Source organism: Balaenoptera borealis (genome assembly GCF_965194805.1).
Source record: "Balaenoptera borealis genome assembly, chromosome: 13".
Classification (NCBI taxonomy): Eukaryota; Metazoa; Chordata; class Mammalia; order Artiodactyla; family Balaenopteridae; genus Balaenoptera; species Balaenoptera borealis.
In genome coordinates, this window is record NC_138870.1 from 5,913,779 (window position 1) to 5,930,255 (window position 16,477).

A 16,477-nucleotide genomic window follows, 5' to 3' on the forward strand; every position below is an offset into this window, starting at 1 on the left:
TCCATCCATCCTGCTGGTGACCGAAGAGCGGCAGGCAGATCAGCCGGGACAGGTTTTTAACCCATTCCTCGCTGCAGCGGGAGCCAACCCCCTCTTTCCTTGCAATCTTTGGGTTACTGGAGGACCTGGAGCTCCAGGGAAGAGCCCCTAGAACCTGGCCGGCGGAGCTGAATCCGGGGCCTGAATCCCGCCTTTGACTGCGCGGCAGCGGGGGGTGGGGTGGGGGGATTGGGGCGCAAGTGCCGGCAGTGGGGGAGGGCAGGGGGGCGGGCCAGAGCAGAGCGAGAAAACCGGGACCCAGCAGAGCACGCCCAATCCAGACCTCCATGGTGCCGTGCTCCGGGTGGAGGGGACATCTCTGCAGCCTAATCTGGCCCGGAGGAGGACCTAAACATTTTGGCGCGAGGGCGGCACGGAAGGAGGACCCTACTCTCCCCAGGGACCCCGGGAGGTGCCGCCCCTTGGCCTCAGTAGGCGCTTCTGGCCGTTTTCCATGAGGCAATCTCCAGCAGCCAGGATAATGATGAGGCAGGTACAATCTACCTAGTACGCAGCCCCCCCCGCCTCCCCATCCCTTCCCACCTCCCCTCGGACCGGCAGCCTCCTCTCTGCGTCGGGTTCGGCCTGATCTGGTAGGTGCGGCGCCCTTATTTCTTGGCGTTTGACTAAATTCTCAAACAAGTCAAAGGAATTTGGATTTTTTTGTACTTGGACGCCAGCTGAACTGCTTATTAGACGCCCGGAACGGCAGGGCCCCGGGGAGAAGCGATACCTACTCACTCCCCTCCCCTAATGGCGCGCATGTCCAAAGGTCCTGGAAAGAGATGGGGTGAGGGGTGGCTGAGGTGGCAGGGAGGAAGAAGTGGGGGGGGAGGGGGATCGGAGATGAGATCCCCCCACGCCACGACCCGGGGAGCGGGTAGGAGGAGGACAGGGGGGCAAAACTCTGTTCCGAGGCTCTGGATTTCTCATTGACCCCTCAGTGACATTTCCCCCCCACTTCTCTTGATGGCAAATGGGCGAAAGCAAAACGCATTAACTAGGGTAAATTTAGAGAGACCGAGCTCACCGCAAGCGGGGTCTAATGGGCGGCTAAAGTTATCTCGAAATAAGAGATTTTGCACCCTGCACTCCCCCGTCCTTTCCTCGAATAATCTAAGGGTGGGGAAGTGGGCGTCACTCCTTTCGGAGCGCTTAGAGAGGTTGGTCTGTCGCTTGGCTTTCTGCTTCCCGCGCTGTCCCCGCGTGCAGACTGGTGGGTGCTGGGCGGGCGCTCGGCTGCAGGGCCCGACCCTCATTCGGAAGGAAGGGGCTTAGAAGAAGTTGAAGGCTTCGTGGAGCGGGAGGCTCCGATTCATCACCCTCTCCCTTCCACGCTCACGCTCGCACAAACACACAAGCGCGCGCACACACCCGCCCTCCCCCCACCCCCGCCCCGTGCCCCCCCCCCCGACCCCATACCTGTCTGGCTTGATCCGCCTGGACCGCCTGCAGCGCCTTGGGTGCTGGTCCCGGAGTGGCGGGCACGCCAGGGAACGGTGTCCCGGGGCGTGCTCCGGTGGTGGGGAGCGGAAAGGATGGACGGGTGCTCTTGGTAGGGGGTGGGGAGAGATCTGGAGCTTTAAGGGTCGAAGGTTCGGAGAAGTTCGCACATTCGACCCAAGCCTCCCGAGGCAAGGGGCAAGAAAGGCCCTTCTGCTTTGTAAAGAAAAACCTTAGATGAAAAGCAAAAAGAAGATCAAAAAGAGATGTTTCAAGAAAAAGAACAAATAAGACAGACTGAAGGCATGAATGTGTAAAGTGCAGTGTGAAAAGTTAAATATTTCGTTTTTTCTTGGATCTCTAAAACGGAGATGGAGGGGCAAACTGAAGCATACTACCAACTTGGAGGTTGGGGATATTTTTCTTTAAGAAAGGACAGGGGAAATAACCCGGTGCCCCCAGTGGCTCCCGACCCCAGCCGGAGGGGCGCTGGGGCGCAGGCTCGCGCGGCCGGCCGGGCGCGGGGGCGGCCGGCGCGGCGCCGAAGGGGTTAAGGCGCTGAGCGCGCAGCCATCTGGCCGGGTTGGCTGGTTATAACCGCGCAGATTATGTTCACGGGACTCAGAGTTGAAGGCTCTTCTCCCTATCGTAGCAGCTCCGCGCGAGGCCCCCGAGAGAGCCCGGCGCAACTACTTTCTTCCCTCTCCTTTCTCCTCTTTTTGTCCCCTGCTGGGGGCTGGCGGCGGCGGCGGGGTGGGAGAGACTTTGAATGACCGAGCTCGCGTCCACCTTTCTCTTCATGTCGACGTCCCTGGAAACGGTCACACGGATGCCATGGTCACTTCTGCCACGGTAAGGGGAGGCGGGCACGCTGGGCGGGCAGGTTCGGGGCCGGGGACCCGCGCGGGGCCCGGGCTCCGCACCCCGCCCTCACCCCATCGCGCCGCGCTCCCGCACTTTCCCCCGCTCGTGCCTTCCCGAAGTTTGCGCCCGGATCTGCCCAGGCCGAGGTGCGATCACAGCCCCCCGCCCGCCCCCGCGCACGGACACTCCTTCCCACCTCCTCCCTCCCGTGCCTCGACTGCTGGAGAAACCGCCCAATATCTGGGAAGTGATCGGGTTTAAGGGACCGGGATTGGAAATGGTGGGGGGCGCAGGCGAGGGGAAAGGGGGACGACGGAAGGGCAGGAAAGGGCTTCGGGAAAACCGCCGGCCGCTCACCAACGCACCCGTCTACTCCCGCAGGGAAGGCTCCTCGCGCATCGCGTAACAAAAGGGGGTGGCAGCCGTCTCCGGGGCGGCGGGGAGGCGAGGGTGCCGCCGTCGCTCCCCGCACGCGCCCCCCGCGCCCCGCTCGCCGCCTCGCCAAGCTCTCCGCTCTCCTCCCCCTCCCGGGCCGGGCGGGGGCTGGGGCGAGGGAGGGACGCGGAGCTCCGGCCCCGGAGAGTCGCTTCCCAGCTTCGGGAGTTGAGACTCCGTGCGTGGCGTGGCTACCTGCTGGAGTCCCCCTGCCTCCGCTCAGAGCTTTCTCGGAAGCAGCCCCGCACCCCGGGCTCGTCCTGGCCGGCGGCCACCCAACCCTGGGTCTCTACGCAGATGCTGGAGCCGTGCGCGCGGCCCGCGCGTCTGGGTCGCCGCCGGGAGCGGCGGGCACGGGGCCCGAGCGGTCCCTGGGGAGCTCCTCGCGGTTCCTCCGGGCCAGCTCTGGGAATCGGAGGTACCGGGAGGCTGGGAGGCCCGGGGCCCGGCGCAGCTAGGTCGGACTTCAGAGGACCCCCAAGCACCAAATTTCTCCGTGGCCCCTGAGCTAGAGCTCGGGGTGGTAGACTCACACTCCGAAGGACATTTGGAACGCTCGGGAGTTGAAGATTCGGGAAAGGCGGGCCTGGGGTGGGGGAGGGGACTCTGCTTGTGGCTTTCGGGCGCGAGTGGGTGCGCGGCGAGGAGACGCTGCTTCTCTGGGGGAGTTTGGCTGCTGCGTTCCCCAGAGGCACAGCACTGAGACCCCCGAGCCGCACCGGGTGAGAGCTGCTGACTAGTAAGGATCCCTCTCGCTGGATCCGAGGCCGGGGGCTTCCAGGTGGAGGAAACACCGAACTAGACAGCCTGCTCTCGACCTCTGGCGGCGGGCGGCACGTTCAGTCTAGTGCAGGCAGCTGCCTGGACGCAGCCCGAGCGCTGAGCTCGGAGCTGGAGAGCTGGCGACTGCGCGTCTTGGACTTGTTTATGTGCGCGAGGAGCAGGGGGCGGGAGCTGGGGGTGGGGAGGGCGGGCTAAAAGGGGGTGGGTGTCACCCCGGGGACTCCAGTCGGTTAAGCACTGTGCTGGGCAAGTGCTCTGTAATGAAGAGATGTCCTCTCCCGCTCTGCAGAACGGAGAGCCAGAGGCACATCTAAACCCTCTGCCCCAAATGTCAGGATGGAGAAAGTTGGAACGGGAAGGAACTTTGCAATCGGTTCTGTTTTCCCGGCACTGAGAAATTCTCCCAGGTCCTCAGCCTGCCCCCCTCCCGCCCCCGACAGAAAGAAGGTGGAGGGGTGGGATTCAGGGGATAAAATCCAACCGCCTCTGCCTTGGGCTCAAACGCTCAAGACCTGGGTTTGGCGTTGGGAGAGGAGGAGATGAAAAGAAACCTAGCTCTGAATGGTGCTGGGGGAGAGTAGGAAGTCTGCGGGGTTGCAGGAAGGAGCGTGTACGGTTCTGTGCTGGTGTGGACTGTTTTGTAGCTGGAAGTGGAGGCTGTGGCTCTGTGTGAACGGGTCTGCCGTCTGTGGAGGGCGATCAGGACCCCTGGGCGCTCTGTTTGGTCAGGGAAAGAGGTTTTTTGGAAAGTGTCTGCGTGAGGGTGTGTATGGGGGACGGCCAGAGTGTGGGAGCTCGCCCTGCTCTGTGTGCAGGTGGAGGTGTGTGTTTCTGAGGCTCTCTTGCACGGGCAGCAGGTGAGAGCATGTGGGAACAGAGGTGTAGCTAATGAGAAATCTGTGCCTGCGAAGGGTGTCGGAGCAGGAGGAGAGGTACGGTGTGTTGCAGCAGATGGCTTGTGCGTGCCTGCACAGACACACGGAGTGGGTGTGGCGTGGGAGGGCGCCCGCGTGGGGGACGTGTGTGGAAGGTTAGCCTAGGCGCCTGCGGATTACCGAAGGGATGGGGAGGGGAGATTATCTGCAAAGAGCAGAGTGTGAACCTTATGAGTGAGTGCTGGGAAATTTGGCCATGAGGGCATTGGGGTGTGTGGGGAACAGAAAAGTGTGGGCTCAGACACATTATGGAGAGATGGGGCATTTGCAGAGAAGGATGCTGGGGTGGTTTTTGCCTTCTCCCGCTCTCCACCTCCCCAGAGGGCAGGAAATTGGAGAAGGCTTAGGATGAGGGATGTACATTTAAGGGGAAAAGTCCTCTGTGTGTTGGTACCGGGTGGGGATGTGTGTGAGTGAGATCTGAGTGAGTGGAGAAATGTGTTTTGCATGCCGGGAAGGGATGTGCATAGTATTACATTGTATAATGGGTTTCTTATTTAAGAAATAAGAAATGGAATGCCCACTGGATGCTCAGCCCATTGCTGGGTACTGGGGCGTGGCACGGTGCCCTGGAACAATTTCTTCCCAGGGCTCAGCGGACTGCCACAGTTTTGCCAGGAGGAACGAGGAGAGCTCGGTGCTAGTCGAGGTTTTTTTCAAGCACTATAATTCAGTTTCTAGAGATGTTTATGGATCTCGGAGGCCACAGGGAAGCTGATTTGAAATGTACCTGTGGTTTTGTGAAAAGGGCGCAGAAAGATAGGGGTGATGGATAGTTTTGTGTGTTGGGGAGGGAGCTGAGGGCTGTTTCTGTTTCTTGTAGGGGGTGTGGGCTGGGAGTGGAGAGTGCAGCAAGCCAGGTCAGGATGCAGGTGCTGATACCCTGGAGGGTTGAGTTTCTGAGAGCATGGCAGGGAGGAGGCTTCATACGTGGAGCTGGAGAAGGGGCGAGGCAGTGAGCAGGAAGATGCCAGGGAGATGCAGGTTGGGAGTGTTTGTTAATCTTTGATGACTTCTGGGCTGTGAGTGTAAAGCTAACATGTGTGTGCGCGTGCGTATATGCGTGTATGCATGCGCACACGCCGTGGGTCTGGAGTGAAGTAACTGGGGGAAGGCTAGCTTGGAGGACAGGAGGGGCGTGTATGCTGGCTCTGGCGGAGGAAGTGGAATGTATGTTTTTGCAGGGATTCTTTGTGGCCGAGGAAGGATGAAAATCGTCTTGGATGCTCAGATGTGTATCAAAGTTTAAAAGGTACAGATAAAAGAAGGGTTGCAGGTTTATTAGGAAGCATTTGGGGAGGGAGGGGCATGTGATGTTGATTGGGTTCATACCAGCAAGAGCTGGGGAGGTAACTGGGACAGAGCAGGGGGAGGGGTGTGCTTTGGCCGCACACACCTGCTGACCAGGAACCTCATTTATTAGGTCTATTCGTGGGAGGGCATATGTCTGGGGGGAATAAACCTCATCTGTTTGACCCATGACACTTTTGATTTCCTGAAATGATGGCTGTGTCATTTTGAGGTTCTGCCTTATTTGTAGGGGAAATTCATCTGTGTAAGAGTGTTGATAGAGGATCTGACCCTTGGTCAGAGGATCTTGCGGCAGTATTTCGGAGGATGGCGTGGTGGAGATGGAAGGTTTCCCATTGGGAATGGCTTGTTTCTAGTCCAGTTCCGCCACTTTGGAGCAGGGTGACCTCGGGAAATTTTTCTAATCTCTCTGATCCTCCATTGTTTCTCTGTGTAAAATGGCGTTGTCTGCCATGACTCAATGAGGAGGAAAATTCACTCTGCTTCCCTCCCCTTCAAAGCTTGGTGTGTTTAGGGGTACTAAGCTTTACTCGAAGGTGACACCGAGTTGAATACAGGCGCTAGCATGGATGTGAACCATTGTAAAAATGGGTCCTGGACCTCCTTCTCTACAGTGCAAGTTGGTAAAACAGTCTTAATGCCCGCTGAGTGTCTACTGCTCACCCATGGTGCAAACAGAACTTTCTATAACCGCCTCAGTTTACTCGCCCATAAAATGGAGGCAGCCAAGCCTAGATTACTGTTGATGGCAATCTGTTTTCATAACAGGTCTTTGAACTATTCAGAAGAAAGGTGGTCCACAAATCAATGTTATTAACTATCCGACGCGGACGTTTCCCTTTTCTGCAGGCCACAATGCCTAAAGAAATGTGATTTGAGGACAGAGAAAATAGTCATTGTTCTCGGCGTGTTAGAATAAAAGAAGAGCGAAGTCCAGCCAACCCGGGTTACTATGAAGGTCTGTTTTTCTCCCGGCTACGTGTCCTTGGCAGGCAAGAGCCTGCCCGTAAGAAGAGGGCATGGGCTTTGGATCTTTGCAGACACCCAACACAGTGAGTTGGTGCAGCCACTTTCCCCAGAGACAAAAATGGAGACCAAAAAAAAAAAGAGGGACCAGGAAACCCACTCAAGCCTCCGAGTCCTCCCAGAAGTCAGCACATGCTGTGAACTGCTGGCTCGGAATCAGGCTCCCATCCATCCTTGAGTTCAGTGGCCATAAATAGTCAGGCGCTAAGCTATTTCCATGAGGCACTAAACCAATTCTGCTGCTTTTCTTGGCGAGATTGGGCCAATTAAGTTGATTGGAAGAGGTCACTGTTGATGGCTCTCACATTCCCCAGGCGGGACAGGACAGCAGAGTTTAATTACATAACATTTCCCATCTCCGCAGCTCCCCTCCCAGACAGATCAGATGTGCAGGCCTCCCCCGCCGTCCCTCCATCCAGGACGGCGAATGCAGCAGGCGGTTCCCGCTCCAGGCTTCTCCAGACTGTTTCCTGAGCAGTTACAGCGCTCCCACCCCAACTGTGAGGAATGTAAATCTAGTGTTGGCGGGAATGAGAGCAGGGAGTCAGGCCAACACAGAAGATCCTTCAAACCCACCACCCTGCTTCCCAACCTCACCAGCTGCTGTTTTACTCTTTAATGAGGCAGGCAGTTTCTGGTGGTGGGGATGCTGAACTAATGACCGTTGCTAGGGTTTTCCATTTAGTTTTCTTTAAAATTGAGTTTGTTGGAGAAGGACCAAATCTACCGGAGACCAGCCTAAGACCCGTGTGCTGCTGCTGATAAGCTCCGTGGATGTACTTTGTGCGTGGATAGGTGTGTGCAGAGAGAGAGGAGAGCAGGGCTGTGTGTGTGCTGGGGGACACGAGAGCACAGGAGGGGCCCTGGGTGGGCAGGAGGCATTCCTAGAGCTTGTGTTATGGGTGGCAGGTATATGGGCACCTGGTTCAGATTGGACCATCACCGTATTGTGTCTTGCAGAAGAGCCAGCTTGTGGAAGAAATTGGGAGCAGCTTTTTTTCAGACCATTTGTATCTGGGGAATGGAGGATGTGTGAGTTTTAGGAAGTCTGAGGCCAGTGCAGATAGAACCTCATTCTTGCCTGAACAGATTTCTATTAAGATCAAGGCTGGACAAAGGAAGCCTTTCAGAGGACTCATTTTAGAACCTATGAAAGCACATGTAGAGGGACAAAGATCTTTAAAGTCTTTTCGTGTTGTTGATAGTTTTCCTTAAGTCAGCCTTTCCTTCTACCTAAAAATACCGAGGGGCTGAGTGTGCACGGACCTCTGGGTGGTGAGGATACGTTGGCTGTTTCGTGTCCACATCTGTGCCATGGTCCTTCTCAAGCAGTCCTAACTGGGAACAACCAGAGGCTGTCTGTGGCTCTGGGCATCCTTACAGGACTAACCTCTGCCTGCCAGTGTGGTTTCACTGGAGAAGGATTTTGACGTGAACTTTGGTGTGGTCTGTTGTGATTGCTCACTTTTCAGCAGCATCTCCAGGAAAGACTTTTGTTGAGCCCCCAGTCTTCTATGGATTTTGTTCAGTCAGAGATTTTTTGAAAGGGTTGAGGTTCTTGCTCATTCAAGACCAGAGTTGTAGGAGTAAATGGCAGCTTACTGATCTCAAAAGATCCCAGGCCAAGGTCCTCTTAAACAGCCTGGGGCAGCAGAAAGCCTGCTGACTTAGAGGTGGGGGACCAAGCTTGCCACTGAGCTCCGTCACTAATAGGCTGCTGTTGTGTGACCCTGGATAGTCTCTCCAGGCCTTGACGTACCCGTCTGTAAATGAAGAACTTGAACTAGAGGATATCAAAGTTCCATTCCAACTGCACCATCTGAGGATTCTACAGTAGCCCCATCCTCCTACTCGCTTAGCACTAATATGCTTTGCTTGGAGTGCATCTTGGCACACCCTCAATGAGCTCCTGTTTTTATCTTTGGGGAATGGCTGAGTCAAAGTCAGAAAGGCATGCAAAGAATTTGCCATAGAGTTTTGTTTTGGCCAAGAATGCTCTTGAAGTTGGCTTCGCCTGCACAGTGTGTACAGAGCTCTAAGGGGTGGGGTTTGGCTTTCTGGTAGACCCGATGCTAATCATCCAGCTTCCACATGAACGCCTATTAGTGTTTCTGACTAAGAGAAGTACCCACTTTGAAGATGATTGATGATGATGATAGTTAATATTTGAGTACTTACTGGGTGCCAGGCATTACTGTAAATATCACATGGTGTTATTTCAGTGCCCAAAATAATCTCCTTTGCAGGTGGGGAGACTGAGGTTATGTGAGGTTAAGGGGTATGTTTACGGGTACACAGCTAGATCTCGATGTGCTGACATTCTAGCCTGAAGCCTGTGACCATCCCAAGTCCATCACCTGCCAGTCAGGTTCTGTTTCTGCATTCTGTGAGGTCATCCAGATGGGAGATTGCTTGATAGCCCTCTGCAAAGTCTGTCACCCCACAGGGTAACTTGCTCCATGGGAAGGTTCATTTTCATGTGCAAGACAAATGCTGAGGCTTTCTGGCCACCTGCTGGAAAGCATGTGTCAGATCTGTCTTAGCTCCCATCGCCCTCCCCCTTTACTTCCCGTCCTGTTGACAAGGAAATCTGCCCTTCCAGAATGGGGGTGTTGATTTAAGTCACAATTGCCTCCTTGTAAACTCTATAAGATTGGAGCTGGACATCTGGTTTTGATCCACTTGCCCACGAGAGGTGGTAGGTCCCAGCGTTCTTGAGTCCTGTGATGAGGGTTGCACAGAATCAAAGTAAAAGAGAATGGAAGATGTGAGGGCTCTTCAGAATTTGGAAAATGGCTTTCCTTGAAAGGCTAGGGAACTCCCTCCATGTATACAGGGGCCATGTATTTCTTGCTGAGAGGTTGAAGGCAGGAGTTGCTGCCAAGGACTGGGGTCCCCAGGCTCTGTTTGATGCAGAGCAGAGCAGTTTTAGAGTCTTCCAGCCCTGGCACTTGCTTGCTGCATGCCCTTCTGGGCAATACCAGAAGTAGGGAAGCCAGAGGTGTTCTCGGGGTACATGTTGCCACCATCTCTGAAGGGTGTGACTGAAGGCTCTTGTTGTTTCTCCCTCCACTGACTTTCCCATCACCACTACCACACATACATCTTCAAAGCAATGAATGAGAATGACTGGGTTCTATTGCTGAAAGGTATTTGCAATGTGCTTATAAGTGGACAACGTTAACCTAATGCCTATGAAATTGTGGGTGCTCAAAAGATATGTGTTTGCTTTGTTTAAAACAACATTCCATGTGTAGGGTGATGCTTTCCTTCTTTGTAAGAGGACACAGCCCTATTATTATCATTTTTTTTAATGATAGACCAGTCTTGCCCTGCCCCCCCCTCTGTTTTTAGGTCTGAGCCCATGGCATTTAAAAATATCCTCCCCCTCTGGCTCCAAATCATCCCTCAGGGAATATAGTTCAAGATCTCAGTCTGGGATTATTTCCATTCTGTGTCTAGCAGATCTACTCCTGATGGATCATGGGGCACATCCATCCCCTGCTTCCACTGGGTCCAGGAGGGAAAGTGCAGCTCTGGAAATCACCTGTTTCCCAACACGTGCGTCCTGTAATTGGGAAGGAGCCCAGCTCTCCTGACACCCAGCTTTTGCTCCCCAAACTGCTCACCTCACCTCTCTTTGCAAAGGACTCAAACTAGCTGTGCGACCTTAAGCAAAGCATTCTCCCTCCACGGGCCTCTGTTTCCTCTTCCGGAAAAGGAGGGAATGGGATTCACTGGAAGGTCAAAAGGACCCTGCCAATCATGACAGGTCACATATTCCATGACTCTGCTGCTCCCTCAGCCCCTCTGTGGCCCATGCCTGGCATTTCTGGGTATCCCTGCTCCTCTGGAGGACTTATGTGCAGAGATGTGGAGGGGGTGGAGGAGGAAATGAAGTTATAGGATGCCAGATAAGTTCTTGAACACATGGAGGAGTGCATGTTTATAAAGTGCTGAAGAAGCAAGCTTGCCAGATCGGTGGCAGATCTTGGATTGGGAGTTGAAAGCATAGGGAAAGGTTTATGTGGGATAAAATTCTCTTTGGGTAGCTGAACTTGGTGAGTGAAATCAGAAGGATCCTGAGCTATGAGCAGAGATACCAGACTCCACCCCAAACTGTCCCAGAGCCTCACTGTGCAATTTGGGGAGTCTCTGCTCCATGGAGAGTGAAAGGCTCCTGGCTTAGATGATCCCCCAAATCTTTCCTGACTCATCAGTAATTATGGGAATCGAGAGCTAGTAGAAAAGCCTGGATGGATGGATTGATAAGGGGCTGGAATGTAGAGGGAAACGTCCTCTGATTGCAAGAGGGTAGGAGTAGCAGAAATATACATCTGTTCTTGAATTTGAGATGGTCACGGAGGGCTTATTCTGTGTGTATATTGGGCTTAGAAAGCTCTCCCTTCTTCACCAGGGATATTGAAAGCATCCTTCACATCTTTGCTTCACCATTACCTTCTCCTGGAAGCCTCCCTGCATCCCCCAGGGATCCTGGGGCTCCGTCTCAGTCTCCCTGTGTTACACCACCCGGTATTCTGTCTTCTCACTAGAAGATGGGCTCTGCAGAGAAAGGGACCTGGTCTTGTCATCTCTGTGTCCCCAACACCTTGATATGTGTCGGGTGAGTGAATGCATGACAGGTAGGTTATCCGGGAGTCCAGCGGTGAGAGGCTGGTCTCAGAGAAGTGGTACTCCTTCCCAAGGGTCCAGAGCCATACGTGTTCTCTGTGTCCCATTTCGGCCTGTCCCGAGGCTGATGTCGTGAAGCTTGCTGCCGGCCCACTAGGAAAGGCTGTTCTTGCTCTCTTTAGAGACACCCTTCTCCCCTGTGTCTTAGTCTGCCAAGTCCTTCTGCAAATGTGGGTTTTGGTCATGGGAAAATTGGGTGTCACTGCACATGAATTAGGGCCATCTATCTCTAGACACTCAGAAAACACATGCTTAAAGATTGTTCATTAAGCATCCTGTTGGTGGCTGCCGAGTCTCAGGCCCTGTGCTCAATGCTGGAGAAGATGCAGAGATTACCGCTGAGCTCTGAGCTCCAGGGTCTAGGAGCTGGTGAGGGCAACGGGCCAGTTACATCACTGTGCTCTAGGGAGGGGCCGTGTGAGCATGGAAGTTCAAGCGCAGGGCTCCTGGATGGAATGTTGTGTGTTGGTGTGAATAATGATGGGGAATCCTCTGGACCAGAAGCAGGCTGGAGGGTCCATGAACTGCCTTCACTTTTTCTCGTCCCTGAGTTCCCAAGGCCTGACCAAGCTCAGAGCCCGTTGTGATGGGAGCCATTGGTTCTTCCCAGGGAGAGTTTGGGGAAGGGACGTGATGTACAGGTGTTAGGTCTGGGTGGATGTGTAGGTGTGTGTGCTTTCCAGAAGTAGCCCCGCGCTCTTGGCTGTAGTCAGCCCAGGCGGGGGAGGTGCATCTGCCCGAGGCTTTTAAGCCCTGCTTCTCCAGGCTGCACTGTGTGTTGTCTCTGTGACCACTCCTGACACAGGGACAGACTGCCATCTACTGTCCACTCTTGTCCTCTATGAGTCCTTCCTGCTCAGTGAGCTCCTCAGCATTTTTTTCACGTCCTGTTTTTAATGGGTCCAGATACCAGCAGAAAGAGAATAGACATCAGGTCCTTGTTAAGTAACTTCGTTGGAATTTAGAAGGGGGCGTTTCAAAAACATAACACATCTGTTAGATGTTTTTCTTATCTGCTTAACAAAAGTGTTATTTGGAGGGGGCCTCGTGCCTCTCTTGACTCTTCTTAGTTACCATGCTGGGTACCTGGGTACCGTGTGGAGTGCCAAGACGAAGAAGGCTAAGTCCTGCCTTCAAGAGCTTTGCAGTTTAGTTGGAAGTCGGGACAGACCTGCAAAGAAATAGACCATAGGATGCGGCAAGATATGTTTGGTACGTGGCACGTGAGTGGCAGGGACCCCAGAGGCTTTGGGGGTTTGGGGGAAGGAGGAGTCCTTGTAGACAGAGTGATTGGGAAAGACAAGTGTGGGCAGCTTGACTGGGTCTGCTTTTAGCAACCCCAGGGTTTGGTGAGCGCCTCCTAAAATCGCTGTGTGGTATCGTGGAACAGGCTCTGAGCTGGGAGTTCGGGGACCTAGAAGGTCCCTGTGACCCAGGCGGGCTGGTTTCAATGTCCTAGGGCCCACCCATCCCTGACCTGGCATCGCATCCCACATTTGCATGCAGAGGGAGGTGGCGCCTCGTTTCCATCTTGTCAAGGACCAGTAGAGCCGGAGTCCCTCTTGCATCCCCTGCAGGGAGGTCATCTCAAGGTGTGTCCCGTCCTGACAACCCCACACACAGTGGGAGGGAGAGAATGTCCCCAGAGTAACCTCAGGTGCTGTACAGCTATGAGGAGGTGAACGGCTTTCAGGACGTGTCTGCCTGCTGCTTCTCTCTGTATCTCCCCCTGGACCTTCCTTCCAAAATACATCTGCATAGTGCTTGAGTCAAGGATACTTTTTCCAAAAGAAACTGCATTAGTATCCTAGTGTAGATTATAGCTCAGGTATAGGATGCCTTCATGTTAGAATTCATTCTACCATTGCTTTTGTGGAGCTTTTTAAAAAAGTATCTAAGACTTTTGATGACTGTGGATTAAAATGGGGGAAAAGTTGCTTTTCATAACTCACTCCCATTCTTTCTCTTTCTCTCTCTTTCTTAGCATTTAAATGATCATCAAGGAAACCTTCAGTGTATTTATTCCATGTACTTGTCTTCTGGTGTATGTGTATGTGTGTGATTGTGTGTGTGTGTGAGAGAGAGAGAGAGAGAGAAAGAGAGAGAGAGGGAGGGGAAAAGAGAGAGAAAGGGAGGGAAAAAGAGAGAGAGAGAAAGAGAGAGAGCAAGAACAAGAGAGAAAGATACTGTAGACTGTGGTCTATTAGCGAGTCTAGGAAATCAAGTTGAATTGGAGTTGGGTTACTGGTAGAGAGACCTCAGATTGTCACTCTAAACCTCTGACATTTCGCTTTTACTCTTTGGCTCTTGTACGAATCAGGAATGTCTCTTCCCAGTCCCCCTTCAGTGTTTACATCTCCTTTTGGGGCTGCTGTATTAAGTTACCGTCTGTCTGCAGAAAGTCTCCTGAATTCTTGGGGGACCTCTCAACAGAGGCACAGTCAAGGATGGAGCCATTAGAGAAGGTCTGATTTTTTACTATGAGGGGGAACTAAACCCTTTTACTAAAAGGGTTAGGGGTTGTTTGTCATGTGTTTTCCTGTGGCACAGTAATGTCTGTGACTCTTGCCTAAAGAGAGAGAGCAAGCAGAGGCTGGGACAGAGATGGAAAGGGAAATTCTTCCAAGAGCAGCCAATGTGGAGGGAGAGACTCAGTTCCCAGCAGTTTCGTGGGAGGTTTTCTGATGACCTGTGACGTGATTTGTTATCGTGGGTGAAAGTAGGAGGAGATAGGGGGAGGAGAGTTCCAGGTGAAGGTGCAGATGGAAAGAGGGTCCCAGGTGAGGGAAACCGGGTGCTAAAAGAACCGAAAGCCACCCAGGTCGTGGTTCATGGGGAGCAGCGTGGGGTGATGCGTCCAGGGAGATGGGAGGAAAGAGGGCCCACACTGAGCCCCCTCCCAACCCCAAGGGCAGCAGGGGCCAGTGGAGGTGGCACAGGGGAGGGTACATTCAGTCTTTTGTTTTAAAAAAAGATCACTCTGGTGCAATACGGGAGATGGCTTTTCCTAAATAGTTGTTCAAGGGGAAAAAGACTATTGGCTGGATTGATGGAAGAATGAATTAATGAGCGAATAAATGAGTGAAATGCAGGGAGGACTTGATCAAGCCGGACTTGATCACTGGTTACTCTGACCAGTGCTGGCTCTGGGGGATATGAAGGACAGGACGGGCTGGGACGATAGGCAACAGGTCATGGATTCGCGTGGCTCTGGCTGTAGGGAAACAGGGACCAGCATAGTAACAATGCTGAGAGATCAGTTGGCCGTGGGAGGATCTCCCAACCTGTTTACATTTTCTATACATTTCCATCCAAACTTGATTTCATTCCGGATCAAAAATGAAAGTGGCTTTTGGAGTTGTACCCCAGAAAATTTGAAACTGTGATGGTGACTTTCTCCAGAGGGGGCTGCTTGCTCACAGACCTTTTCATAGGCTCCAAGTGGGATGTGGACAGATGGTGAGTTTTCTGGGGCATCTGGCGGGTCCCAGATTCTGGACATCAGATCCACCTATTGATGATTCCTATGGATTAGTGTGTGTTTGTGTTTGTGTGTGTGTGTGTGTGTGTGTGTGTGTGTGTGTGTGTATTTCAAAGTCTCGTGAAAATTACCAAATTCCACAGAACCTCTTTTGCTTGTAGTGGATCCCTATAGTCACGTAGGTTAGCACAGATAAGAAGAGTGTGTGTGACAGTGACCTAGACAGACACCTGGCATGCCCTCCAGCGACTTGGCCTGGTGGAATGCAGGAATCCCCCTTGGTGGAGGCAAGGGAACCAAAGAGAACATTCTGTGTCATCTCGAAGGTCTCTGCTCAACAAAGACCTCACTGTGGAACCCCCCTCTGCACTGTCCCTGCCCCTCTGTGGCTTTGCCGTGGCATCCGTCCCATTCAGTGAGGTCCCCATAAACCCATCATAAGTTGAAAATATTGTTGGTCGAAAATGCATTGAATACACCTCATCTACCAAACGTCACAGCTTAGCCCCGCCTACCTAAAATGTGCTCAGAACGCTTCCATCAGCTTGCAGTGAGCAAAATTATCTCACACAAAGCCTGTTTTATAATAAAGTGTCGAATATCTCATGTAATGTATTGAATACTGTACTGCAAGTGAAAAACAGAATGGCCATCTGGGCACAGAATGGCTGAAAGTGTATCGTGATTGCGGGGCGGCATCACGAGAGAGAGATCTACGCATATAGCCAGGCCAGGGAAAAAGATCAAAATTCAAGATCCGCCAAGTACGGTTTCTACTGAACTCGTATCACTTCCACATTATCGTAAAGTCCAGAAAGTCTAAGTCTAACTGTCGTAAGGCGGGGGCTGTCGGCCCTTGCTTTGAGGGATGCTCAGCTCGTTTGAGCTGAATCTCCTGCTCCTACTCATCCGGCATCTGCCTGGGAAAGTGGAGACCAGGAGGGCAGATCACGGGTGCTCAGCAGATTCCTAAGTGCAGCTCAACTCCAGCTACTGAAGGCGGTGATGAGGGTGAGGGCAGGGAGCGGGGCAGAGAGAGAGGGACAGAGACCAGTATTCCTAGGGCCTGAATGCTGTGCAGGTGCCTTTTTATTTTTATTTTTTATTTTATTTTGGCCACACCGTGTGGCATGTGGGATCTTAGTTCCCCGGCCAGGGATCGAACCGTCACCCCCTGCAGTGGAAGTGCGGAGTCCTAACCGCTGGACTGCCAGGGAAGTCCCTGTGCAGGTACCTTTCCTGCCCTGGTTCTCCCTGGGAATTTGCGTGCCAGTGAGAGGCCCTGCTCTTGGGGCAGTTAGGGAGCAGCGCTGCCATTGATGTCCAGCGCCGATGGCTCAGTGGGAAAGTCAGCACCTTTCTTCCCTCTCGGGTCCGGGGAAGCCACCCAAGCGCCAGGCTTAGGACGAACAGGACTCCCAAGAGGCCCACCCTGAGGACCAGCTTTAACCAATGGGCCTCCTTGGCA

The 16,477-nt window shown here is 53.3% G+C and overlaps 1 protein-coding gene and 1 long non-coding RNA gene across 4 annotated transcripts in view; one reads left to right on the forward strand and one right to left on the reverse strand.

Moving 5' to 3' along the window:
* Nucleotides 1–289: 289 nt before the first annotated feature.
* NTF3 (neurotrophin 3) overlaps nucleotides 290–16,477 on the forward strand; it is a 66,901-nt gene continuing 50,713 nt past the window's right edge. The window contains exon 1 of one of the 3 annotated variants that reach the window (XM_082349840.1): nucleotides 290–532. In XM_082349840.1, coding sequence (XP_082205966.1) covers nucleotides 494–532 — 39 coding nt within the window. In that variant the 5' untranslated portion in view covers nucleotides 290–493. Of the gene's footprint in view, nucleotides 533–2,201; nucleotides 2,335–3,107; nucleotides 3,200–16,477 lie in introns of those variants that run through there. The other 2 variants (XM_082349841.1, XM_082349842.1) reach the window with 2 other exon arrangements.
* Nucleotides 689–3,075, reverse strand: LOC309609015. The gene is made up of 3 exons (XR_014233194.1): nucleotides 2,712–3,075; nucleotides 1,462–2,293; nucleotides 689–1,312 (listed from the first exon to the last, which is right to left on the reverse strand). It is a non-coding gene; the product is annotated as an uncharacterized lncRNA (long non-coding RNA).